Raw genomic sequence first — 24774 nt, 5'->3', positions numbered from 1 at the left:
AGTTTATGGTATTTCGGGTGTTTCGGATTTCTCGTGATCGACGTCACTCGCGTTGGACTGCACTGGGCTCAGCTTGTCTTCCAATATGGATCCATCAACCTACGTGGATCCCCAGCTCACCACCGCGGATCGCTTGGTGATTGATGCAGTTATCGAGGATCCAGCGGCGAAAGGTACGTCACTTGGGAGTGTTTGATGGGAGTAAGTTTTCGGCACATATTAACTGCCGTTAGGCGAAACTGAGCCAAGATCGGCCGATCAGAAGCTTAGTCTTGAGGAGACGATTGAAAAGCTTCAAGGCATGAATGATGCGTCTCATCCTGCCTTTGATCCTACTGTGTTCCAGCTCTGGGATACTCCTGACCTGGCGAAGCTGCCTGCTCCTATCCAGCGTTATGTGTTACAACCATACATTAACTGGGCTCGGGGGGTTGTCAGATATCAGACAGATGTAGTGATGTTGACACATTTGATCCTCTATTTCACAACGCTTGTGCCCAGCGCATTCTACTTATACTATAATTTCTCTTGGATTCATGGTATCCTACACTGGGCCATGCAATTACTGTGCTGCGGTGCCTTCACCTTGATGAAACACCAACATATCCACATGAATGGAGTGCTGTCATCTAAATTTTGGGTCTTCGACACGTTATTCCCATACTTGCTGGATCCGATGCTGGGACATACGTGGAATTCCTACTATTACCACCATATCAAACACCACCACGTCGAAGGTAATGGTGCAAATGATCTGAGCACAACCATGTTCTATGACCGTGATAGCGCATTCGATTTCGCTTGCTATGTCGGCCGCTTCTTTTTCTTTGTTTGGCTGGAACTCCCCCTTTACTTTTGGCGCAAGGGTCAAGCCAAGTATGCCTCCAGAGCCGCCTTTTGGGAACTAAGCAACTACCTTACCATTTACCTACTCTACAACTATGTCAACGCGCGCGCAACTCTCTTTGTGCTTATTCTTCCGCTCACCGTAATGCGCTGCGGCTTGATGGTTGGTAACTGGGGCCAACATGCCTTTGTGGATCAAGCAGACCCTGATTCGGACTATCTTTCAAGTATCACTCTTATTGATGTTCCGGTGTGTTTTCAAGCTGAGCTTACCTCTTTTCATTCATGAGACTGACTATTTTATAGAGTAACCGCTTTTCTTTCAATGATGGATATCATACCTCTCATCACCTGAACCCACGTCGCCACTGGAGAGACCACCCCGTGGCATTTGTCAAGCAGAAGGACCAATACGCTCAGGAAAGGGCACTTGTCTTCCGTAATGTGGACTATATCTTCATTACCGTGAATCTACTTCGAAAGAATTATATTCACTTGGCGAAGTGTCTGATTCCCATCGGCGACCAGGTCAACATGACCCTCGAAGAACGGGCGGAGATGCTGCGCAGTCGAACTCGCCGATTCTCGCGCCCCGAGGAGAAGAAAGTCCGTTGATATCAGTACTGGGTCGATTGATTTATCATATCTAACCACCGGGGCTCATCGCTACAAAAGTTACTCCAGGGCAATTACATTTGGGATAAACGAAATAGAAGAAAACAAAATGTAAACATCTATTCGTATGTATAAGGCTCTCACATCATCTACGGATGAAATTTAGAGTAGTTAGATCTCATCTTTCACAGATCTGAAAATGCCGAAGGTTCTCCGGAATGTTACATTTTTCTTCGTTTTCGGGTATAAACATACGGACTAAGTTCGAGATGCACCACTATTGGGATCTAGATTTGAGTCTGAAATTTGTGTGGTGTATGTACGGTCTCTAGCTTGTCCGGAGATTCCCATTCAGGTCTTTCTACACCGATCTCAATATTGACGTCGCAGGCGCACGGTCTTGTGGAGTCCTCCGCAGTCATCCTCGTGAGACCGTGCAGATATCAGTAAATATCTTGGCATCCCTTGTTATGAAAACTGACTGGAGCACATTCACGCATACAAACTGATTCAGAAATGAGAATGGAAAGTACCATGTAATTAACTCTTATATTTGCATATGTATTGTGATTTTTCTCTGATGACTTGGCATTAATTGCGGCGCAACTCACACGATGGAAAATCCATCAGATGATAGATCAAAGCGCCGGCGCATGTGTTGATCATCCCTGGCATCCGACAGCGCGCAAACAACCATGCATTACAAACATGGACGAAGGGTGCATCAAATTGGTGGGCTCAAGCCCAAGTTCCAAGCCTTTAGACGCAATGATGATTGGATGTCCATCACCTGATCGTGATCCTTGCTACATCCACTCGATGCGGGGAAAATACTTCGAACTTGCTTTTGTTATTTTTTATTGCTTTTTACCCACGGATGTTGTACCGGGATGCGGTCATAAGGAGAAATTACACAGGACGATCCAGGAACCAGGGGGCCCAAAGCGCGTATTGATAGACGTGATTCTTGAAACTTCGCCATAAAAAAGAAATCAACCACCGCATCATTTCTTTTTCGATTCACTCTGGTAAACAAACGCTCATTTCATCCCCTGATAAGGGAAGTATTCCTTCGTCATGCGATTATTGCTCGCTTTGGCGTTAGCTCCTCTGGTGACGAGCCTTGTTATCCATGAACAAAACATCTGTACAATTTTTCCAGAATCGTTAACAAATGGTGGTGAACCTGTTGACGATGTACCTTCAATTCATGAAGCCTTTGAACGTTGTGGTCATAATGGAAAAGTTATTTTTGCCAAGGACCATGTATTCAACATCAATTCTGTGATGAATACTACAAATCTGGAGAACTGCGATGTCTCATTAAGGGGCGAACTACGATTTTCCACTGAAATCGATTACTGGCTTAAGAACTCTTATCCGGTGGTACTTCAGGATCAACATACAGCATGGCTCTTTGGCGGCGAAAATGTTGTCTTTCGTGCTGAAGAAGGTGGATGGTATAACGGCAATGGACAAGCTTGGTATACGCAGAACCGGAATCAAAGTAACCAATATGGTCGTCCTATCAGTATGACCATTTATAACTCGAGAAATGTTCTCGTGGATGGTCTTTCTATCATTCAGCCTCAATTTTGGGCAACATTTGTTTGGGAGAGCAAAAATGTTTCTATCACGAACTTCTATGTGAATGCTACCAGCAATGATGAATGGGGTACAGTGAATACTGATGGTTATGACTCGTGGAATAGCGAGGATCTGCTTGTTGAAAATGCCGTGATTCAGAACCAAGATGACTGTATCGCCGTCAAGGGAAATACCACCAACTTGCTCGTACGCAATGTGACTTGCCATTGGAATTTCGGTATGGCGATTGGGTCTGTTGGACAATATCCCGATATGCCAGATTACGTCGAGAATGTGACATTCGAAAATGTTCGTTGCTATAATTGTATGGAGGCTGCTCTGATTAAAACCTGGCAAGGAGTTCCAAGAGATGACAGCTCCAATGGCGATGGGGGTGGAGGTGGCAGTGGATACGTGAAGAATATCAATTTCCGCGACTTCGAAGTCGTCAATACAGCCTTGCCTATCCAAATTTCCCAGTGCATCTATACCGAGAATGGCAAGGACTGTGGCACTTCCAAGATGGCAATTTCGGATATTACTTACTCCAATATCAAGGGAACTTCCCGGTATAACATTGCGTCTTCCATCTACTGCTCTGATGTTCATCATTGCCCTGGAATTAAGTTTGATAACGTCGAGCTCGACTCAGTGAATAGTACGTTGGGATTACCTCTGTCCGGAACCAACCTGCAAGATGAGGTCTTCCAGTGCACGAACATTGTCGATGTAGGGAACTCTGGAATCCCTTGCAACCGTGCTGCTCCCAATAATTACGGCCAGGCTGTCTATTCGAACGTTAAGGATGACACTTCAAGCTATGATTCTGAAAGACATTCGCGATTACCACAGGTGCGACCGAAGAAAAAACCCCAAGAAGAGTTGGCTTGGAATTAGACAGAGGTATTTTCGCCAAGCCCGAAGATTCTTCAGAGTTATTGCGATCTTGACACCGAGCTGTCGTCGTGTTTGGAGAGTTTAGAAAGTGTGGTGGAACTGTTCTCGTATTTCCTCCGAAGAAACGCCGACGTGGTGAACGTGCGGGGCATTCCCCACGGGGAATGGAGGTAGGGGAGGAGAGGGTATATAAACCATTGATTTTCAGATAATTTCATTCCAATCAACAGTTTCTTTCTACATGATTGACGAAGTACACCATGGTTGCTTCCTCGAAGATATTTGGGTTGTCCCTTTTAGCCATTCCAGCATGGGCTGTGAACTATAAAGAGCCCTATCGTCCCCAATTCCACTTCTCCCCCGCCAAAAACTGGATAAATGATCCTGCTGGACTGGTGCATCATAATGGAAAATACCACATGTATTTTCAGTATAATCCTGGAGGGATCGAATGGGGTAACATGTCCTGGGGTCATGCAACAAGTGACGACTTGACCCACTGGGAAGAGCAGCCTATTGCTCTACTTGCCCGAGGATACCCCGACAGTGCAAGCGAGATGTTTTTCACTGGCAGTGCAGTTGCGGACGTACATAATACCAGTGGATTTGCCGTCGAGGATAAGACCCCATTGGTTGCTATATACACATCCTCCGTGAGTTCACCGAATGACTTTACCATCTATTGATCAACTAATGAGCATATGTGAGCAAGTACCCAATTGCACAGACCCTACCTAGCGGAAAGAAAGTGAAAGAAGAGCAACAGTCGCAATCAATTGCTTACAGTCTCGATGATGGTATGACATGGACCACATATGACGCTGGAAACCCAGTCATCCACAACCCACCTGCACCTTTCGAAAATCAATATAAGAATTTCCGAGATCCTTTCGTGTTCTGGCACGATCAATCTCGAAAATGGGTTCTTGTCACGGCACTAGCTGAAATCCATAAGCTAGTGCTTTGGACCTCCGACAATCTGAAGGACTGGAAAGCTGAAAGTGAATTCGGACCTTTCAATGCTGTTGGTGGCGTGTGGGAATGTCCCAACCTTTTTCCTCTTCCTGTTGATGACGATCAATCGAAAATGAAATGGATTATGGTGGTGGGACTTAATCCAGGAGGACCGCCAGGAACAGTCGGTTCTGGAACACAATTCTTTATTGGAAGTTTCAATGGGACGACATTTGTTCCCGATGACGACAGCGTGTATCCTGGAAATCAGACCTCGAATTGGATGGATTGGGGACCGGACTATTATGCAGCTGCCAGCTATAATGGGTTGAATGATGCTGATCGAACTGTTATCGGATGGATGAATAATTGGCAGTATGCCACTGCGATCCCTGCTGCTCCCTGGCATGGTGCAATGGCTGCTCCTCGGCATCTTTCCTTGAAGACAATCAACCACAAGACAACCTTGATCCAGCAGGTACACAAGAACCTGAGGGTTATTGAATCAAACGGAAGCATTACATCCTCTTGGAAGACATTTGCCGAGGGAAAGAAAGATCTTGGCTCTGTTGGGAAGACACTGGATATTGAATTGGAGTTTAGCTCATCGGATGCGAATGAATTTGGCATCGTCCTCCAAGCAACATCTGACTGGAAACAAAAAACAAGGATTGGCTATAACTTCGTGAGCAAAGAAATATTTGTTGACAGGACGGAATCTGGAGATATCACATTTGACAAAACCTTTGCGAGTGTATACCATGCGCCGCTGACTCCAAATTCACACGGAATTGTGCGCCTTCGCATTCTGGTCGATTGGTCTAGTGTTGAAGTATTTGGAGGCGAGGGCGAGGCCACTTTGACTGCTCAGATTTTCCCAAGCAGGAATGCGACATTTGCGCAGCTGTTTTCGAATGGTGGAAGTACGAAGAATGTCGAACTGGGAATCCACAAGGTCTCCTCCATTTGGAACTAGAGGGCATAGAATCTTGGAAACACAGTATAGAAAGACAATGCATTTCTTAGTGCAATTATTCAGTCATTATCATTTTCCATCTCTGACCCAGTTTGCGTGAGAACAAAAGGGAACTTCCCAGTTTATGAATTGCCTTGAAAGTACGTATACTACTGTATCAGCAAAGTCTAGAAAGAGTTACAGTAAAATGCATTTTTTTCAAGGTTGGCAACTGCGGAGCTGATATCTGATTTGCGGGTTGTCGATTCAATGGATGAAGTGCCCATCATTGGTGGAAACCTCGCCGTTCTCCAAGCATCTTCATCCACCATCTGCATGGCGGAATCCCGTAAGCTCCAAAAATCTTGCTTGAATACATCTTGTCCCACATATTTTTGCTTGATCGGCCCGGGAAGCCGATAACTTTCGGTGTCAAATGTCCAAATTCGGCTGGGAATATTCTCGAACTATCAATTTGATGTCACCCTTATTGTCCAGGTGTAGATTTTTTATCTAAGATTTTTGCCCCATCAATTGCTAGAAAATGTTGATTTGCGGACTCTCTCACCGTCAACTCCACTATCCTGCTAGACATGAGAGAAAAAAAATATACTATCAGTACCTACTGATACTATGCAGAGAAGGTATTTGACGCTGATCTTATCACAATTGAGCTGAATGTCTTGAAGATCGCCACTCGTGGTCTTGGCTGTGCTCCTTTATGATGGTTTATATAGAGCGCGATGTAAACCGCTAATTTCACGATCAAACTCTTGCTTTTCCTTTTCCTTTTTTTTGCACTTGATCTTGACTTTGATCTCCCAGAGTAATTCTCCAACATGGGGGAAAATAATGATGATGAAAATCAAAGGCTACATCCTGAATCAACATTGCACCCAATTAAGGAACGAGATAGCAGCCCTGGTTCTACGTCGTCGACAGACACGACTTTGCATCCATCAACTCAACAAAATACACCGAGTGAAATACCTAATAGTGAGCTGCAGCAGCAAAAACAAAAATTGAGGCAGACGCAATGGCAAAAATCACCTAGTGGACAAAATACTTCATCCAATAACTTGAAGGATGGATTATCAACACCAACTAACCCAAGAGCCGAATTTCTACGACAACCGACAGAAAAAGGCAGTCTCTATAATGCCATGTCACCAAATAATAGAACAACGAGTCAACAAACCTTCAATTAAACACCCTCTCATACACTAGCAGGACCAAATATGATGAATTCCCAACCACAGCAGGGAAACGTCTACATGGATCCCGAATATCAAGCACTCAACCCACGACACGGAAAACATAACGAAAAACCAATATGGGGTCTCGCAAAGCCGCTGCCAAGAGTTGTCAGACCGGGAATGCGTCGTGATAATACCACTCAAAAAGATGCATTCCAGCCCAGTCCCGCGGGAGAGGCAGAGCCTGCGCCAGAACTTGGAGCGACACCTCGGGTGTCGCAGACGAAATCTAAGTCTGAACAACGGGGTCCTGAAACGTATGCATCTACCGCAAAGCAAGGAATTGGAGGAGAAAATCGAATTTTGGCACCGCAATCTGACGGCTTTCTCCGTCCGATCGAATCAGAGGCTAATATGCCAACTGATCAACAACAACAACCTGTGGAACAGCAGCCACAGGAAGAATTTTTGAATACTTGGGTTAAAATCAGGCATCATATGAAGGAGCCTTTTGCGGAATGGCTTGCTGTAAGTTAAAATTACTTTCGCCATCTTCGCGCTAAATAAAAATCTAACACCAATTTCTGTTTTTTTTTCTTTCGCAGACTACAGTTGCCATATTCATAGGGTCAACTGGTACATTGGCAGTTTCCACTGGAGGAACACAAGCAGGAAATCGTTTATCGCAGAATTGGTCTTGGGGTTTAGGATCCATGATTGGAATCTATATAGCAGGTGGTGTATCTGGTGCTCATCTTAATCCTGGAATCTCCATCGCACTGTGGATATTCCGTGGTTTTCCTGGTCGAAGATGTTGCTACTATATTATTGCACAGATTCTCGGAGCTATTACCGCAGCTGGACTGGCATATTGCCTATATCGAGATGATATAATTGCTCTTGCACCTACTGCCTCTGCTGGAACTTCTGGTCTTGGGTTTTATACAGAGCCACAGAGTCATGTTAGTTCTGCAACGGCATTTTTCACGGAGTTTGTTGCGGATGCTATTTTGCTTTGTGTGCTTTTTGCACTTGGTGATGATGGTAATGCTCCGCCTGGTGCGGGTATGCATTCTTTTGTTATTGGATTGGTGATTTATGTGCTGTGCATTTGCTTGGGGTTTAATACGGGAGGGTAAGTTTAAGCCCTCCTAATTCTCCATAAAAATCTTGGAATGAATCACTAACTGTATCGGTTTTAAGATGTCTCAATCCAGTCCGTGATTTTGGACCACGTCTTGTTGCCCTTATGGCTGGATATGGAGGATCTACGTTTACCAACCATAGTGGTTGGTGGTTCTGGGGTTGCTGGGTAGCGACGATCGGGGGTTGTTTAGCAGGTGCCTGTATCTATGATGTGTTTGTTTTTATTGGAGGTGAATCTCCTGTTAACTATGCTCCACGTCGTCGTACAAGAGCAAAGCTCAAGAAAGAGGCTAAATGGAGGAGACGGTTGGGTCTCAAGAAGGACAAGATCCCGTCATTGGAGGAGGGGATCAATAAGTTAGAAGATTAATGAATTTAATTATTTGACAAATGGAAAGTCCTAATACTTCTCAAAATTGTAGTCATATTCAGGTCGATTTACGTTGAACTTTTTTTTTTGTAATGTTGATTCGACGTTGATTTGTGAGCATCAAAAAGTGACTCAGCCTTGACTGACCCGCCACTAAAAAGGCAACCAATTTTCTACTTCTTTCTTCTGCTCTTTCTACACCAGCATCATCTTTACATTGTTTACTCTACATTCTCAAAATGACAAAACCAATAGATTTGAGTCTACCCACTGCTCTAATCCTAATCGACAACCAAGCAGGCTTCTCCAATGCCGCCACTCTATCACACTGGGGCAATGAACGGTCTAACCCACTGTATGAAGTCAACATCCGAGCTCTCATCTCCGCTTTTCGTACTGCACGCGAAGCATCTCCCACCCCACTGGAGGTAATCCATGTATTCCATTCATCTGTTACGCCTGGATCACCTCTTCATCCTTCTCATCCGGGCCAAGGTATACGTCCTCTGGATTTCGCCACACCGGCTTCAGATGGATCGGAGCCTGTTTTCTGGAAGTCGGTGAATTCCTCTTTCATTGGAACACAGCTTGAAGCACACCTACGTGAGAAAGGGTTTCGCCAGATTATTGTCGCTGGATTAACAACCGATCATTGTGTTTCCACTACTGTTCGTATGGCGGCTAATTTGGGGGTTGTGGATCGTTATCTTGATGAGGGGCCTGTGAAGATCAAGTCAGATGGGTCTCATGTGAAGGATGTTTGTGTTGAAAAAGGTCGTATTGTTTTGGTGGCTGATTCTACGGCTACATTTGGGAAAGGTGGATTTGATGCTGAAACTGTGCATAAGGTTTCTGTTGCTAGTCTGGATGGCGAGTTTGCGGACGTTATTGGAACGGAGGAGGTTGTGAAGGCGCTGAGGAAGGTCAAGCATTAAAAAATTACGGTATAAGTCTAGTACCAGCAAGTCGAAATAGATTCGTGGGAATGGTCTTTTAGACCCCGTTAATCTGGCATAGAGTTCCAGCATATTGTATTGATATTTAAGTTAACAGTCCAAACAGCTAACAGGGCAAATAATCATCAGAGCAAATAACTAGTACAGCAAATGCTTAAGCAGGCAGGTAGTTAGTCGACATCACTTATCCTTCAAGGTAAACATGGAGAACTTGTGTTTCAAGGTCTTCATTGTACTATCTTCTCTAACGCCCTTCTTTGGTGGATCTCGAATCTTTCTAAGGTCGATTTTCCCCATAACTTCATCCTTTTTGAATCCAAAGACTCGAAGCAAGATCGGTGCAAACTCATGTGATGAGCAGAGTTCACCCTGAGCTCTCTCAGACTTTGTTCGCAGGAGCCTTTCAATCGCACCTTTCAACGTATCGGACTCAAAGGGGATTGCCAGAATTCCTCGCGAAGCAGCGTCGGAGAAGTAAGGTTTCCCAATGAAGTATGGACCGACCAGCATATCCAGCCTTTTCTTTGGCTCGTCCTGAAGAAAAGAGAAAAGATCCTGGATGAGGAGCTTGGCGTTATTGTAGACATACGGGTGATCGTTGAACAGACTACTCAAATAATCCATTCTGAGTATCTTCTGCTCATTGGTATTGCTCCATATTTCTAGGAAAGGAAGCCTTGACGACCCACGAAGCAAACTCTTTGTCCATATATCTCTAGTCAACGTTACTTCAACCGGGCGAAACCGGGGCGTCAACGAGGTCACCACGATGTTCTCGATGTCGACGCCTCTTGCAAGCTCCCTTGGAATCCACTCTAGAAGATATTAGTAACTGGTAGAATAGTTTGATGGATGCATATATTCCACTAACCTAAGAGATAGGAGATTGAGAAAACCTCCATTCTTCCCCGTCCGAGATCAAGGACGATTTTCTCTTCTTCGAGCAGATCACTTATGGGGTCACGACTGACCACATCCAGCTGCTTGGTTTCCGAAGGACGGATTGGTCGAATGAAGACGTTTTGCAGGTTTTTTTGTCCACTGGCTTTTCGTCTTTCGCGCAGTGAATTGGGGGCGCTGGGGGCCTGGCTGGAGTTTGGAGTTGGATCACCTGCCGGGCGTACAATGATCGTAACAACGGGATCATTCTTGCAATATAGTTCATACGTGACGAAGACACTGGGATTGTTGAGAAGTGGAACAGCCGTACTCATTGAGTTGCTGATGATCCAGAACTTGTACGCAATGGGGTTGGAGTAATCCAGATGCAAGAGTTTGAGAATAACCTCAAACGAATAGTCCATGGCTCTCATTTCAGCTGTTGTCTTGGAGCCCAATTTGAAGTTTGAACTCCCCATTTCTTCGTAAAGGAACAGCCATTGTTGCGCTGGTGAATCAGAGGGCTTTCTCTGATGAGAGGATTTCTTGTCGGTTTTCTTAGGGGCTTTGCTTAGATACATTGCTTCGTTTGTTGTTGAAGATAAAAGTGAAGGCAAGATGAAGACGAACGTGAAGATGAATAAAGACGAAGATGGAGAGATGGAAATGAGACGGGGGAGAAGGAATGGAAGAGGTAAAGAGGGATGGAAGTGAGAGAGAGGTGAAGGTGCCAGTGAATGGTCTATCCATCATAATGAGATAGCATGTACTCATAGTGTATGAGTGTGTCATGATATAGCTACCCAATGATCTCATCAAAATTTAGCAACGACAGAGTGACTATTATATTAGCACAAATAATTCTGTTATTATTATAATTCTGATAAAATTGTCGTTCGGGGCCATTTCAAACGTGTCCCCAAGTTGGGGATACTTGTACCATGGCTACAGCGCTCATCAATGCAGTCGAAGTGTTGTTAGAAGAATGATACCATCATCTTTCCAGATATACATAAATACAACTAACCAAGTGTCTCGGATCCTCTGTGCTATGTATACTGCACCGATTACGTCTGTTGAGCGCCGTACCACGGTAAACAAGACATGGCACCAAAGGTACCAGGGGATCATTGTTAGTTCCAGCGATTTATACGATTAACTTAACCAGTTTGAGACATTTCAGATCCTTTTACATAGAAAGTAGTAGTTCATTATGATGGATAGAGTGCACTCTAAACAGATTCATTCCCATTCATATCTGTCTCTCGCAATACTCTGTATCTCAGCTGCCCTTCCATCTCACAGCTTACTTTTCGTCTTTTAAAGTTTTCTTTCTCTGCCTATTAAACAAACGAACATTTTAGAAATAATTTGGAACCCAACATGAGTACCATAAGAGATCGCAAAGTACCAATTTGGAAACTACGCTTCCAGTATGCAGACGAATATCTAAACAAAATACTCTCCAGTCTCAAGGGTCTTCCAGCACGCGAAATCAGGTATGCCGATACAAAACAGCTTCCTAATATAGAGCTTAATGAGATGGATTTTGAAACCGGGTTTATCAGACGATGTGTTGGTTTCTTCATGCCTCGTGTTGACGGAACTTGCAAGGTTTCCAATACTGGACGAGATCCTGACAACGAGGGAGAAGACGATTTCACTTGTTATCGGCGTCTGAGAGAACAAGGAATCAATGAACATCTTGGGCTACAAGTCTATGTTTCTTATGCGTTTAAAGATTATGCACAGGACTTGGCTCGCTGTTATCGATTCGATGAAGTTTGGGAAGATATTTCGTTAGTATACCGGGAATTCTTTGAGCAACATGGACCGAAGAATAGTTTAGAACTAATTTATTTTCCTCTATAGTGAACATTCGCCTAACAGATGTCAATTTGCTTCCTCTACCAGTTCCCCTCATAATTTCTATGTCATCCGTGGATCACAGGTGACAGGGACTCGCCAGAGTCATCGAAAAGTGTGGATGGTATGCCATGATGAAACCGATAGAAATGGGCCATCAATATCCGAGCTTATTGTTTTGGTCAGCTGGATGATAGCAGGCATGAAGTCACAGAAAAGGAGGGCATCTTCTAGACCTACAAAACGCTATATCCCCTTTCATCATACATTTCCAGTGAATCTAAATTTTGCTAGTGTCTGCTGCGAATATTGTGAGACTAACGTGAGATAGACCTTAATTATTTCATCTGAACCACGAGCACGAGCTCGAGTATTATATGGTTATTTCGATGGCGGGCTGAAAGTTCTATTTACCCAAGCCCGGGAATTTGATAACCCTTCATACGTTCAAACGATGAATACTCTTTTACAGTGGGCCTGGCCACATACCTGTCTATCTACCACAAGACTAAGGCCATTACCGACTATTTTTGAGGAATTGAAAGAGGATGGTGGGAAACAAGGAATTAATGTATGGGCTGTCTCGAAGAAGCGAGGTATTTGCCATCTTAAAAGCAAGATACTGCCATTCGTTCGGAAAAACATCCAAATTTCCATTGGGCTAAGAAAGTGACATCGAAGTTGGGAAGCTTACATAGCTTAACTTAATATACTTTGCGTTCATTTGAAATCCAATCATTATCAGCTTTGGAATTATATATGCTTTATACCAAACCTTGTAAGAAGTCTTAAATATCATTTTCACACCTCTATCTCGACTTGCTAGTACTAATGTGTACATACTATTACAGCCGTGGACCAGTGTAGTAGTATGCTCGCTCAGATAACGAGCCATCAAATCATTACTAGAAATTATTACGAAGGATTCTACTCTGGTAATAATTCCAGGCACAAAGTTCAAAGTAAAAGTTACACGAAACTAATTACTTCAGGGTCTCTAACACAAAGGAGAAAAGAATACAGGAGCGGTTTGATGAAATGAACCGCTGAGCCCCATCCCATAGATGGCGATAGATATATCTCGAAAATTCAATCTGCACCTTTTCAGGACAACAGAACCGAATAACCAAGGATCATGAAAGTTTCACACACTCTTCAACTGTTTAAACAAGGTCACGCTTGACGAACTCAGCAAGCAGAGCCTTGCCGAGGGAGGCAGGGCTGCGCTCAACAACGACACCAGCGTCCTGGAGGGCGGAGATCTTGGAGTCGGCACCACCCTTACCACCGGAGACGATGGCACCGGCGTGACCCATACGACGACCGGGGGGAGCGGAGATACCGGCAATGAAGGAAACAGCGGGCTTGTTGTGGATGTTGTTGGCCTTGAAGAACTCGGCGGCGTCCTCCTCAGCGGATCCACCAATCTCACCGATCATGATAATACCGTCGGTCTCGGGGTCCTCGAGGAAGATCTTCAGGCAGTCGATGAAGTTGGTACCGGAGAAGGGGTCACCGCCAATACCGACAACGAGAGACTGTCCAAGGCCGGCCTGGGTGGTCTGGTTGACGGCCTCGTAGGTGAGGGTACCGGAACGAGAGACGATACCGACGCGGCCGCGCTTGTGGATGAAGCCGGGCATGATACCGATCTTGCATTGTCCCTATATCGACGAAAAGACAAGCTAGAATGAGAATTGTAGCTTTCGGGATCGGGGTCGGGACATTGTACTTACGGGAGCGATGATACCGGGGCAGTTCGGGCCGACAAGACGGGTCTTGTTCTGGGTCTTCAGCATGTCGGTGATACGGACCATGTCTAGGAATTATCGATTAGTATTGTTATTCGCGTGTCATTTTCCATCGAGGATTTCGTACCGTGCTGGGGGATACCCTCAGTAATGCTGTGTCGCGCAGTAAAAAATATCAAATTAGCTACAGGTGTTCTTTTAGGGAGCTCTCGGACCAAACACGTACCAAACAACAAGGGGCATCTCAGCAGCGATGGCCTCCTCAATACCGGCGGCGGCAAGAGGGGGACTATAAATTGTTAGTCTTCATGGTATTCTTCATATTCGGAGCAAACAATGTTTCCATACGGGACGAAGATGGCAGAGGCGGTGGCGCCGGTCTGCTTGCGGGCATCCTCAACGTTGGCGAAGACGGGGAGGTCCAGGTGAGTGCTGCCGGCCTTCTTGGGGTTGGTACCACCGACAACGTTAGTGCCTGGGGTTGTGTGAGCTCTTATTCTGTTTTCGCGATCGCAATAGGAGGGAGGGAAAAAGTACCGTAGGCGATAGCCTGCTCGGCGTGGAAACTGTTCAAGAACTCCAAGTCAGCACTCTGCGCGTCCAAAAGGAACATCACATTCAAGAGCCAGAACATACGTTCCCTGCTTTCCGGTGAAACCCTGGAACAGAACTCGGGTATCCTTGTTGATTCGCAAGTTGTTCACGGTGCTGGCATAGGCAGAGGTAGTCTGGCGACGCTGCTGGCCAGCGACATTTCGGAGGGCCGAGAAAGTGTTGCGTCGGAAGGCCTGCATGACTGCGAAAAGGAGGGGGGAATTAAAGGGTTTAGAGAGGAGAGGAGAGGAGAGTAGACGAAAAAGACGGGGGAGAAGAAGTTTGAGGTTGGAAAGCAAGGGTAATTCGGGATGCGCGCCCGGGAGTTTTCGTTCGGGAAGAAGAAACCTTTACTTAAGCGGACCCGACTTTGAGTTCGGCAGCCTCGGCCACTCAACGTCAACTCTTTTTTTTCCCTCTCTTTTTCTATCTAATCGTGTTCACCCCCACCACGATAATTCGAGAGCTGTGAGACTGGCTATTTATTTACAAAACCATCATCCATCGTCTACTGTCGACTAATTTGACCCGCTTCTTGCGGTGATAATTTGCCCGCCATGGCCACGATGACTATGACCATGCCAATGGCACCTAACAAGAAGACGGCGAGAAAGAACGCAAAGAGTGTCCCCGAGAACGAACGTTATATGCGAGCATGTTCCGACATTGCGAATGCGCTCATTCAGGATTACGAGTCATCCAGAGACTCGTCGAAGCCGAAGAAGGATATCAATCTCAACAAGCTGCGGGGCACTTTCGCGAAAAAGCATCATTTGAGTACCCAGCCGCCACTGACTTCGATTATCGCGGCTGTTCCAGAGCATTATAAGAAATATATCTTGCCAAAGCTGATCGCGAAGCCTATTCGTATGTCGACCATCCCATTTGCCTTGGGTAGTAGTTGTGAGGTAAAATTCTCGTGCTAATGGATTTTCGAAAATAGGAACTTCATCGGGTATCGCCGTTGTCGCTGTTATGTGCAAACCCCATCGTTGTCCGCATATTGCGTATACCGGAAATATCTGTGTTTACTGCCCCGGTGGTCCAGACTCCGACTTCGAATACTCAACACAGTCCTACACCGGATATGAGCCAACTTCCATGCGTGCGATTCGCGCGCGCTATGATCCCTTTGAGCAGGCCCGAGGACGTGTAGATCAGATTAAGTCACTCGGTCACAGTGTCGACAAGGTTGAATATATTATCATGGGTGGAACTTTCATGTCATTGCCAGAGGACTACCGGGATTCATTCATTTCGCAACTCCACAATGCGCTGAGTGGTTACCAGACTGATAACGTGGATGAGGCTGTTCTTGCTGGCGAAATGAGTAATGTCAAATGTGTTGGTATCACGATCGAAACCAGGCCCGATTACTGCTTGGACACACATTTGAGCAGTATGTTGCGTTACGGATGTACCCGTCTGGAGGTCGGTGTGCAGAGTTTGTACGAGGATGTTGCGCGCGACACAAACCGTGGACACACAGTTGCTGCGGTGGCAGAGACCTTTAAGCTTGCCAAGGATGCTGGTTTTAAGGTCGTCAGCCATATGATGCCCGACTTGCCCAACGTTGGAATGGAGCGTGACTTGTTCCAATTCCAAGAGTACTTCGAGAACCCAGCCTTCCGTACTGATGGTCTCAAAATCTACCCCACGCTCGTCATTCGTGGTACGGGTCTCTATGAGTTGTGGCGAACTGGTCGCTACAAGAATTATACCCCCAATGCATTGATTGACCTGGTGGCCCGAATCTTGGCTCTAGTCCCCCCCATGGACCCGTATCTACCGTGTCCAACGTGATATTCCTATGCCGCTGGTCACTTCCGGTGTCGAGAATGGAAACTTGCGTGAACTGGCCCTGGCTCGTATGAAGGATTTTGGAACTACTTGCCGTGATGTTCGTACCCGTGAAGTTGGTATCAATGAAGTCAAGAACAAGATTCGTCCTTCGCAGGTCGAGCTTATTCGTCGTGACTATACTGCTAACGGTGGCTGGGAGACATTCCTAGCATACGAGGATCCTAAGCAGGATATCCTTATTGGATTGCTTCGTCTGCGCAAGTGCAGTGATACACACACCTTCCGTCCCGAGTTCACTGGCCAACAGACAAGTATCGTTCGTGAGCTCCACGTTTACGGTTCAGCGGTTCCACTTCACGGTCGTGACACTGCTAAGTTCCAACACCGTGGTTTTGGAACTTTGTTGATGGAGGAAGCAGAGCGTATCGCGCGCGAAGAGCACGGAAGTACCAAGATCAGTGTTATTTCTGGTGTTGGTGTCCGGAGTTACTACGCTCGCCTGGGATACACCCTCGACGGTCCTTACATGTCCAAGATGTTAGAGCCGTGGGAGGATGAAGAGTAATGGAAAGAAGCTGGGTGTTACTTTTTGATTCTGCATATACCGGCGTTGGGGAAGGGTATCACGCTTCGCAAAAGTGATTTAGTACAATAACGAACAATGATGAAATGTCTATACTTGATTGATATCAGCTTGCAGTGAAATAGCTAGAGGTAGAACAAGAAACTGGCGACAAAATCCGAGCGATCTATGTACACATCGTGCCGGGTGGTCATTCTTCTCCATCTGTGACAGAAAACCCAGCGAGACCTGCCCAGCTGAGCATTTATCCATCACAGAAGAGCGACCATTTCCCTTGCATTCCTTGCCGACGGAGTCCGAAACAAGATAGCTGCGATGCAAGGTAACCGAGCCCAGTGATTCCCAAAAGCGAGATAAATCCAGCTGGTCATTCCGTTGCACCCGCTGATCCGTCTTAGAACTTCCCCCACCCTCTTGGACCAATATAATCCACATTCATCCAAAGACAGACCGAAAAAAAAAGATGATGAGACCCAAAGATTGTAAATCAACAGAAGAAAACCGTCAGAGACACCGAATGAGATATTGCAGGGGGGTATTTGGTTTTGGATTTATTGGAGTGATATAGCGCCACCCCTGCTGCCTCGCAGGTGCAGATAGGCCTGGAAACCGCAGAAAATAAAAAATCCCTGTGAAAAGTAATGGAGATATTAGCGATGTCGGTCCGAACAACTTTGATGTAATAACAGGCTTGAAGGACGGATGACGTACAGCGTAGATGATCACAGCGGTGTAAATGGAGGCAGCGACAGCGACCCCATCTTCGGGTTCGCCTTCACTACCTGTGTAGGCGTGATTATTGCTCTGTGAACTGAGGTTAGCGTATTGATCTGGTAACGTAGTGACTTGGCTCGGACGAAGTGATTATGCGCATAATCTGGATGGATGAGGTCGGAAATGACATACGGCGAATAGAGACCCGAGAACGGAGAGGATGATGATGGCGAAGAGGGAGATAACGACACTGTTAACAGAGTAAGGTTATTAGAGTCTGTTCACCCGGAGAATCGAGACCGCAGTGTTATTCGGGGTGGACAAGCGTACCATGACCAAGCGTTCAAGGCGGATACGACGGGCTTCATTTTGGCGATGGTGTGAGATAAAGATGACAAGGGAAGCAGTATTCTAGTCTGAAGGGAAATGTGTTTCGCATACACCCGATTGGCGGGGGAAGAGGGCGTTAAAGAAGAAGGATGGGAGAATGATCGAGTTGATGGCAGGAGTTGAAGACGGAGGTTGGCGGGCGGAGACAGACTAAGCCGCTTTCGGCCTGCAAGGTATCATTCATGCGCCTCGACTTGTTCCGATTGTATTGACTACACAACACAACAATGGATAAAGGCAAAATGCATTTATAAACATGTTATTCATTCATTCATGGGTTGTTTTGTTCTAATGTCTATAATTTTGGGGTCTTAATGGGTTTTATTCCACTCGATGCACTCTTCAAAGGTCACCCCAGAACCACCAAAGATGTCCAAGGCACTGCCAATGGTCAAGTCAACTTTGCCTTTGCTACTAACATGCACCTTTTCGAGGTCTTGTAGGCTGCGTGCACCACCGGCATAAGTGACAGGGATAGTGCACCACTCAGCTAACTTGGACACCAATTCCTCATCGACTCCTTGTTGAAGGCCCTCCACATCAGCTGCGTGAATCAGAAACTCGGAGCAGTAAGGTTCCAGAAGAGCAATTGATTCTACGCAAGGTCAGTAATGAAAAGTTCATCACAAACTGTGCAGTGCTCCGTGATCTCTTACCTTGATTGATCTCCATCTCCGTGATGGTCTGCCAACGATCCATCGCTACGAACCAAGTATTATCCTTTCTGCGGCAACTCAAGTCCAAGACCAGCTTTGACTTGTCACCTCCCAGAGCTGCCAGAACCAGCTCTAGGCGTTCGAGGGAGAATTTCCCGGATGGGAAGAGGAATGAAGTGATGATCACCTATTGTCCCGCATTCCATGAATGATTAGCGTCATCTTGAAAGATATGACGAAAGGTCACCAGGCAAAGAGATCAACGAATGAGAAGAGATAAGAAGACCAAGTATGAGAATGAAGGTTCCCATCTGTAGTACGCGAACAACTGGGGAAAAAATGCAAAACAAGAATCCATGGCCATGCAGGATATTGCTCACCTTCTCAGCACCCTGATCAATCCAATATTGTGCATTCTTGTCGGTAATGCCTCCAGCAACTTGTAACCCATTCGGCCATGTGCGCACTGCCTCCTGAGCAGCCTCATCATTCCCTGGTCCCAGTTTTACCACATGTCCTCCGCGTAAATCGTGCTTCTGGTAGAGTCCCGAGTAATGGCTTGCGGGGAGCTTGGACACGTAGTTGGTCTTCAGATCTTCAGCGACATTGCTGAGAGTTCCTCCAACGATCTGCTTGACTTGCCCCGAGTGTAAATCAATGCAAGGTCTGAATTTCGTCATTTTGTCGGTTCAATTGAATCAGCGACAATCGAATGACTTTCTAAAAGTTCCCAAACGGCCAAACCGGCCCCTCGAGGGGCTTATCGTTATCACACGTGATCTGCGAGCTTGGCCGAAAAAAAGTTCGCGGATCTCCGTCGTGTTGACTTTTCCAAGTTTGTCGGTTGAATAGTTGGAAAATATACCCATCATGGTCGCCAAGCGCAAGAGAGATACTTCCGTTGTTTCAAGATCGAAAAAGACCGAGGAGCCGAGTCCCCCTCCCGCAGATAATGCCCAGGATATCTTTCGCAAATACTTCGAGGCGCAATTCGAGCCAATAGAAGCTGCCCCGGTGAAGGCTTCGGAGGTGTCAGAGTCAGAAGAAGATGACGAAGACTACAATAGTGAGGAACAGGACGATGATTCGGACTCAGAAGATGGATGGGATGGGCTATCAGGTGAAGAGGACGACGAACCCAAAGTCGAGGTCGTTGAGCATAAGGATGCTGCTACTGATGGAGATGACTTGATGCACAAGCAAGCTCGCAAGGCTTTTCTGGTATAAAATCTCTTTTTATTCATTTTCCAAGACTATAAATTGACATATAACTTGCCAGAACGGTACGCCCGCGTTGGATGTCCTAACAAAGCCAACGTCAAAATCGAATTCCGAAAAAGACAAGGAAGAAGACGCTGCAGACGCCGATAATATCAAGCACGACCTTGCATTACAACGACTGCTGAAAGAATCACACCTCCTCGATTCCGCGGATGACCTTGCGCCTACAGGAAAGAACCGATTGAAGGCTCTAGATTTGCGAATGCAAGAGCTCGGTGCCAAGACTTCGCTCTACAAGCAGAAGATGCCCGATGCTCACCGACGAGGAATCAATGCGAAAGCAGCCTCGAAGGATGAAAAGAGGCGTCGTGAAGCCAAGGAAAATGGTATTATTCTGGAGCGACCTTCAAAGGTCTCTAAATCGAACAATGGACACAGAGAACGCGGGGTGGGAGGATCTTCTATTGGAAAATTCTCTGGTGGTACACTCAATCTGAGCAAACAGGATCTCTTTTCTATGAAGAGCTCGACTGGACGCTCCGGAAGAGGTGGTAGAGGCGGCCGCGGTGGTCGTGGTGGTAGGGGTGGCAAGGGATCAAGAGGGGGTCGTTGAAATTAACACCCTATGCTTATAAGATGAGATATCCATCATTAATGCATGGAATTACTGCATTGGAAGCACCAAAGGGCGAAACACACGGAATGGGATATACCCTATCATCATTAACGAATATATGTCATCACATACACTAATTCCAATCAACCAAATTCAAGGATCATGGGCCACCACTTCAATCTCGACACGCATATCATCCTCTCCGAGCCTCGTCACTCCAACACAGGTCCAGATCGGTTGGTGGTTCGGCATCCAGCGCTTAAAGTTGCGAACCATGGCGTCCAGAGCTTCATTGTTAATTGGAACGTGATATGAGTTGACTCGGAACACCTGTTCCCAGCCCTTTCCGCCCGCATCTTTCAAATTCAAATCGACATTGGCGAACGCCTGATCGATTTGCTCATTGATCTCCTTGAGGAAAACGCCCGTCTTGGGGTCCCAACCGCCTGTATCCGAAGTTGTTAGATTGAATAGCGTCAGAGAAGCCGAATATCGAGTGGATGTGCGAACCTTGTCCTGCGCATTCAATGCGATCACCAATGCGAACTGCTTGGCTATACCGGAATCTTTCCTTGTTCCTTTGGCCAACGCCTTCATAGTTGTAATATTGCAAATGCGACATCGTGATATTGTCTGGGATGGATGGATTGAGGTTATTCTTGGAGACGTCTTCAAGATTTGGTTCGGTCAACTTATAGCAGTTCTTGATCGTATTCAACTTATGTAATTCGAGATGGACTTTGAATTTTCATGCAATTAGAAGCGATAGAAGTAGTTGGTGATTTGTAGTGAGGGGCAGGTGAGGAATTTATTTTCCGCTGGCGGTGGACACTCGCGGGAGTCTATGACCATTTTAAATTGTTAAAATATGCATGAAAAAGCAATACAAAGGCTCATAAATAAATGATTGCTAGAAATTCAAGTATTTGCATCAGACCTTAACGGAGCGAAGTGAGTCACGAATATTATGAAAAGAAAGATTTGACTCAGGATGCGTGCGTGGGCTCGAAACATCATCAGGACATTGGCATGCAAGAGGTTAAGTAGGGGAGATATCTAAATTTTATGCTGTTATAGATCAAATAAACCTTCCAGGAACTATTCACCTCGGTAAGTTAAGTTACTCAGTACTATTAAACCAACCTATTTAATCCCAAAATGCATGCTAGAAGTACTAAATACACACAGCACCACAAGATCAATATTGAACACATTATCAATATTGACCCAAAGAATGCTTCCAAGAAGTATACAGAGCTCAAAATCAAGCGTACACCGATTTGGAATAGGGACAAAAATCACAACATAGAATCGTCTTCAAAAGCACTGGTATCAGTCCTCCAACCCAGACAACGCAACAGCTTCATTCAACATGCGAAGATAACGTCAAGTCGCCAATCACTATTCAGCGATACTTTCGCAAGTCCATATTCTTATTAATTAAAGACAGAGATCACTCAGCCAGATAGTACGAGGATTATCGTCATATGTCTCGGTTGTCCATTTTCCCGGTCGTCAAATCTTCCGTATCAGATTGACGCTATATCTGCAGTATCCTCTTGGCAGCCAAGGACCCATTTTCTGCAGTGCAATTAACTCGATGTAACTATTTCACTTGGCACAATGAGCAAAAGCCCAATTAAATCTTGCATGATAATGTGAATAGATGAATCCTTTGTGATAGCTACTCCAAGGACCCTGGGAACTTTGTTTAATTTTCTCAACCGCAATTACCGCTAGGAGATGACGACACTTTAGAAAAAGGCTTGCAGGGTATTGTACAGTACTTTTGAAAATTATCTTATGGGTGTATGATAAAGTGCGCAATTTGCCTTTGTGAGAAAGCCGCATTATGATGTTACATCCGGGACTATAGTATAAACAACCGGGGTCATGATGAGAATGATTAGAAGGTGTATCTTTCTTATTCAAGATAAGCCTTGGAAGATATTACTCTGACGGACGTGTTCAATTGGACGGCAGTCCGAATGATAGTACTGGTAGACTAGTGACTTCGAATAATTTAATTCCATTACAAGACTTGTGAAGTAATACCAACTAGAACCACACAATGGCTAGTAGTTATGTCTCAATTATCAACCCAATTTTGCCGGTGAATAGAAACTCGTAGTTGATTAGGAGCAGTTGGTTGAATCAACAAATTATAATACGTGCATTATCTGGAAATAGTAGCAACCGTATGGTACCAACGAATCGACCGTCCTGGTGTTTGGATTCGAAGTCTCTCGTGGAACGATCGTCCGCTCATAGTATCAGATCTATTATCATGATAGAGCTTTGAAGAGATCAATACATCATAGAACCATAAAGTTTGATCATGTCACAGGAGCAAGACTGATTTGACTTTTAGACAGATACCAAGTTTAATACCAAAGAAAGTCTAACAGTAATAGTGTTTGAAAGCGGCTTGTGAACCACACCAGTATCAATCAGGCGTTCATAGGACCAATAGTCTCTCTGAACACCTTGGCCATCAACAGCGGCAGTACTGCTATGCTTGATGTTCTAGAAAAAGCCACTCTGAGCATAATAACTCGATGCATAACGCACTGGGTATTGAACAGATTCTTTCGATTCTTGAAAGTGTTGCTGTAAAGAGTCTGTAGGGCCCATTCACCAATGTATACAGGGAACTTGCCATCACCTCTAACAACGGAAGCCTGACCACAGATAGCACATTTAGCTCACTGCGAATAGGCTCCCGAAGCCGCGAAGTAGTATAAGTGAGTATCGATGACTAGGTTGGTCTTGCTGGGGAATAGACTGGACCAGTGCTACTCGCCCAGGAAACAATCCTGCAACATCAATGGAATGAGCTTGTCAACACGTGCAATACGAGTGAGAACACCGTTTGTGTACTTGATGATCCAGTTGGTGCCATTGATGGTCGATGTGTTTGGTGATGCGAAGGCGGATGGGTTATCGGAAGCTTCGTTGATGTGAGAAATAGTGAGGGCCCAGGGGTATCCCTTCTCGACGAAGAACTGAAGGACCTGATCAATTGCTTCATAAGAGTAGGGTTGGTGTAGTTCTGGCACCAGCCATCATTGCCTGCTTTCTCGCCGATATCAAGGGAATTAACACCACCGGGAAGCGAGTGCAAGCCAACGACAACGCGCATGTTGTGTTTTTCAATGGCGTAAGATGCGATCTTCTTGAGGTATTCTTGTTAGTTGCCGTGATACAGGGCCAATCCAGGAACCTTAATCTATGCTGCATATGTAGCTGGGATACGGAGTGTGTTGACGCCTACAAGTGGTTAGAAAACGTGGAGTTTCACTTCACGCTCGGGTATAATTTAAACATGCCAACAGCAGCAACCTTGTCAACGTCGTCGGTTGTGACAAAAGTGCGTTTTAGCTCCTATAGAACGGGGCCACATTGGCTGCCCAGTGTCTCACAGAATGTCCATGCATCAGTGGCATTGGGGGCATGCAAGTTCCACCAGTCCTGGTCAAAAATTTATTCTTGTTCCAACCAGCCGCCAAGGTTCACACCATTTGCCTTGAACTTGGTCCAGTCAGTGTACTCGCTAGATGCGAACGAGAATAGTCGCTTGCATTTTCCCGAGAAGGAATCAAGATAAGAAAAAACAGGGAAGCAACGAGAATGAAGGGCCGCCGAAGTGGTTATCAGCGAGCGGTCCAAATTAATACTCATTGCAGTGTTAGTGCTAATTCGTTAGTAATATACCCCATTCATTCATGCCCATCCCTGTATTAGCATAATCACACCTGTGATTATGCTAATACAGAGCTTGAAACTTCTCCATTGGTCAGATTGCTCAAGATTAAGGTCGGGAGATCAATTTTCAATGGCATACTTACATCAAATGGCACACCTGTGTTTTGGTAAGTACTCGGGCATTCCAATGCCAACGTTGAATTAGAGCAAGCTGTCACACTCTCTGGTGGCCCCTCATATGGATATATACCTATAAATCCATTGGATGGTTCTAGTTCAACCTCGTGGACTGCCATCAACTTGATGAGAGAATTTGAAGTTCTCTGATTTAGATATAGTATATTTCACGGCATGTTTTTTGTTTCATTCATAGTCTAATTTGCATCATGTGAGTCCTCACTGGTCGTAATTTTCCCTTATAGTCAGCATCAGTTAATTGATCGTGGTACGGAAACCGATAGCAAACCAAGTCGT

General features: G+C 45.5%; 13 protein-coding genes across 13 annotated transcripts; 8 read left to right on the top strand and 5 right to left on the bottom strand.

Moving 5' to 3' along the window:
• Window positions 1–85: 85 nt before the first annotated feature.
• N7469_002525 (fatty acid desaturase) lies at window positions 86–1461 on the top strand (the record flags this gene model as incomplete). The annotated part of the gene is made up of 3 exons (XM_056641445.1): window positions 86–173; window positions 234–1096; window positions 1153–1461. The coding sequence occupies 3 exons, from the start codon at window positions 86–88 to the stop codon at window positions 1459–1461; spliced, it is 1260 nt and encodes a 419-aa protein (XP_056503939.1).
• A 1077-nt stretch (window positions 1462–2538) lies between these two features.
• N7469_002524 (uncharacterized protein) lies at window positions 2539–3945 on the top strand (the record flags this gene model as incomplete). Its single annotated transcript, XM_056641444.1, has 1 exon — window positions 2539–3945. One exon carries the CDS (start codon window positions 2539–2541, stop codon window positions 3943–3945), a length of 1407 nt encoding a protein of 468 aa, XP_056503938.1.
• Window positions 3946–4205: 260 nt separating this feature from the next.
• N7469_002523 (glycoside hydrolase family 32 protein) lies at window positions 4206–5875 on the top strand (the record flags this gene model as incomplete). Its single annotated transcript, XM_056641443.1, has 2 exons — window positions 4206–4598; window positions 4658–5875. The coding sequence occupies 2 exons, from the start codon at window positions 4206–4208 to the stop codon at window positions 5873–5875; spliced, it is 1611 nt and encodes a 536-aa protein (XP_056503937.1).
• Window positions 5876–7092: 1217 nt separating this feature from the next.
• N7469_002522 (MIP/aquaporin family protein) lies at window positions 7093–8566 on the top strand (the record flags this gene model as incomplete). The annotated part of the gene is made up of 3 exons (XM_056641442.1): window positions 7093–7578; window positions 7656–8185; window positions 8254–8566. The coding sequence occupies 3 exons, from the start codon at window positions 7093–7095 to the stop codon at window positions 8564–8566; spliced, it is 1329 nt and encodes a 442-aa protein (XP_056503936.1).
• A 239-nt stretch (window positions 8567–8805) lies between these two features.
• On the top strand, window positions 8806–9501 carry N7469_002521 (putative isochorismatase family hydrolase; the record flags this gene model as incomplete). Its single annotated transcript, XM_056641441.1, has 1 exon — window positions 8806–9501. The coding sequence occupies one exon, from the start codon at window positions 8806–8808 to the stop codon at window positions 9499–9501; it is 696 nt and encodes a 231-aa protein (XP_056503935.1).
• Window positions 9502–9702: 201 nt separating this feature from the next.
• N7469_002520 (uncharacterized protein) lies at window positions 9703–10982 on the bottom strand (the record flags this gene model as incomplete). The annotated part of the gene is made up of 2 exons (XM_056641440.1): window positions 9703–10337; window positions 10394–10982. 2 exons carry the CDS (start codon window positions 10980–10982, stop codon window positions 9703–9705), a joined length of 1224 nt encoding a protein of 407 aa, XP_056503934.1.
• An 802-nt stretch (window positions 10983–11784) lies between these two features.
• N7469_002519 (uncharacterized protein) lies at window positions 11785–12402 on the top strand (the record flags this gene model as incomplete). The annotated part of the gene is made up of 2 exons (XM_056641439.1): window positions 11785–12200; window positions 12360–12402. The coding sequence occupies 2 exons, from the start codon at window positions 11785–11787 to the stop codon at window positions 12400–12402; spliced, it is 459 nt and encodes a 152-aa protein (XP_056503933.1).
• Window positions 12403–13430: 1028 nt separating this feature from the next.
• Window positions 13431–14812, bottom strand: N7469_002518 (succinate--CoA ligase (GDP-forming) subunit alpha; the record flags this gene model as incomplete). The annotated part of the gene is made up of 7 exons (XM_056641438.1): window positions 13431–13931; window positions 14004–14086; window positions 14146–14171; window positions 14245–14307; window positions 14367–14493; window positions 14556–14584; window positions 14655–14812. 7 exons carry the CDS (start codon window positions 14810–14812, stop codon window positions 13431–13433), a joined length of 987 nt encoding a protein of 328 aa, XP_056503932.1.
• Window positions 14813–15169: 357 nt separating this feature from the next.
• On the top strand, window positions 15170–16980 carry N7469_002517 (Elongator subunit ELP3; the record flags this gene model as incomplete). The annotated part of the gene is made up of 3 exons (XM_056641437.1): window positions 15170–15479; window positions 15556–16355; window positions 16378–16980. The coding sequence occupies 3 exons, from the start codon at window positions 15170–15172 to the stop codon at window positions 16978–16980; spliced, it is 1713 nt and encodes a 570-aa protein (XP_056503931.1).
• A 569-nt stretch (window positions 16981–17549) lies between these two features.
• On the bottom strand, window positions 17550–18080 carry N7469_002516 (uncharacterized protein; the record flags this gene model as incomplete). The annotated part of the gene is made up of 4 exons (XM_056641436.1): window positions 17550–17627; window positions 17710–17802; window positions 17905–17962; window positions 18043–18080. The coding sequence occupies 4 exons, from the start codon at window positions 18078–18080 to the stop codon at window positions 17550–17552; spliced, it is 267 nt and encodes an 88-aa protein (XP_056503930.1).
• A 333-nt stretch (window positions 18081–18413) lies between these two features.
• Window positions 18414–19438, bottom strand: N7469_002515 (1-(5-phosphoribosyl)-5- ((5-phosphoribosylamino)methylideneamino)imidazole-4-carboxamide isomerase HIS6; the record flags this gene model as incomplete). The annotated part of the gene is made up of 3 exons (XM_056641435.1): window positions 18414–18697; window positions 18759–18945; window positions 19139–19438. 3 exons carry the CDS (start codon window positions 19436–19438, stop codon window positions 18414–18416), a joined length of 771 nt encoding a protein of 256 aa, XP_056503929.1.
• A 190-nt stretch (window positions 19439–19628) lies between these two features.
• On the top strand, window positions 19629–20592 carry N7469_002514 (uncharacterized protein; the record flags this gene model as incomplete). Its single annotated transcript, XM_056641434.1, has 2 exons — window positions 19629–19979; window positions 20038–20592. 2 exons carry the CDS (start codon window positions 19629–19631, stop codon window positions 20590–20592), a joined length of 906 nt encoding a protein of 301 aa, XP_056503928.1.
• Window positions 20593–20748: 156 nt separating this feature from the next.
• On the bottom strand, window positions 20749–21217 carry N7469_002513 (RidA family protein; the record flags this gene model as incomplete). Its single annotated transcript, XM_056641433.1, has 2 exons — window positions 20749–21041; window positions 21106–21217. 2 exons carry the CDS (start codon window positions 21215–21217, stop codon window positions 20749–20751), a joined length of 405 nt encoding a protein of 134 aa, XP_056503927.1.
• Between the last annotated feature and the right edge of the window lie 3557 nt (window positions 21218–24774).

Source organism: Penicillium citrinum (genome assembly GCF_028827155.1).
Source record: "Penicillium citrinum strain IBT 23319 chromosome Unknown utg000002l:1.0-3833315.0:1.0-3834789.0, whole genome shotgun sequence".
NCBI lineage: Eukaryota > Fungi > Ascomycota > Eurotiomycetes > Eurotiales > Aspergillaceae > Penicillium > Penicillium citrinum.
The sequence above is the reverse complement of the archived record's forward strand: the minus strand, read 5'-3'. Positions and strand labels throughout refer to the sequence as shown.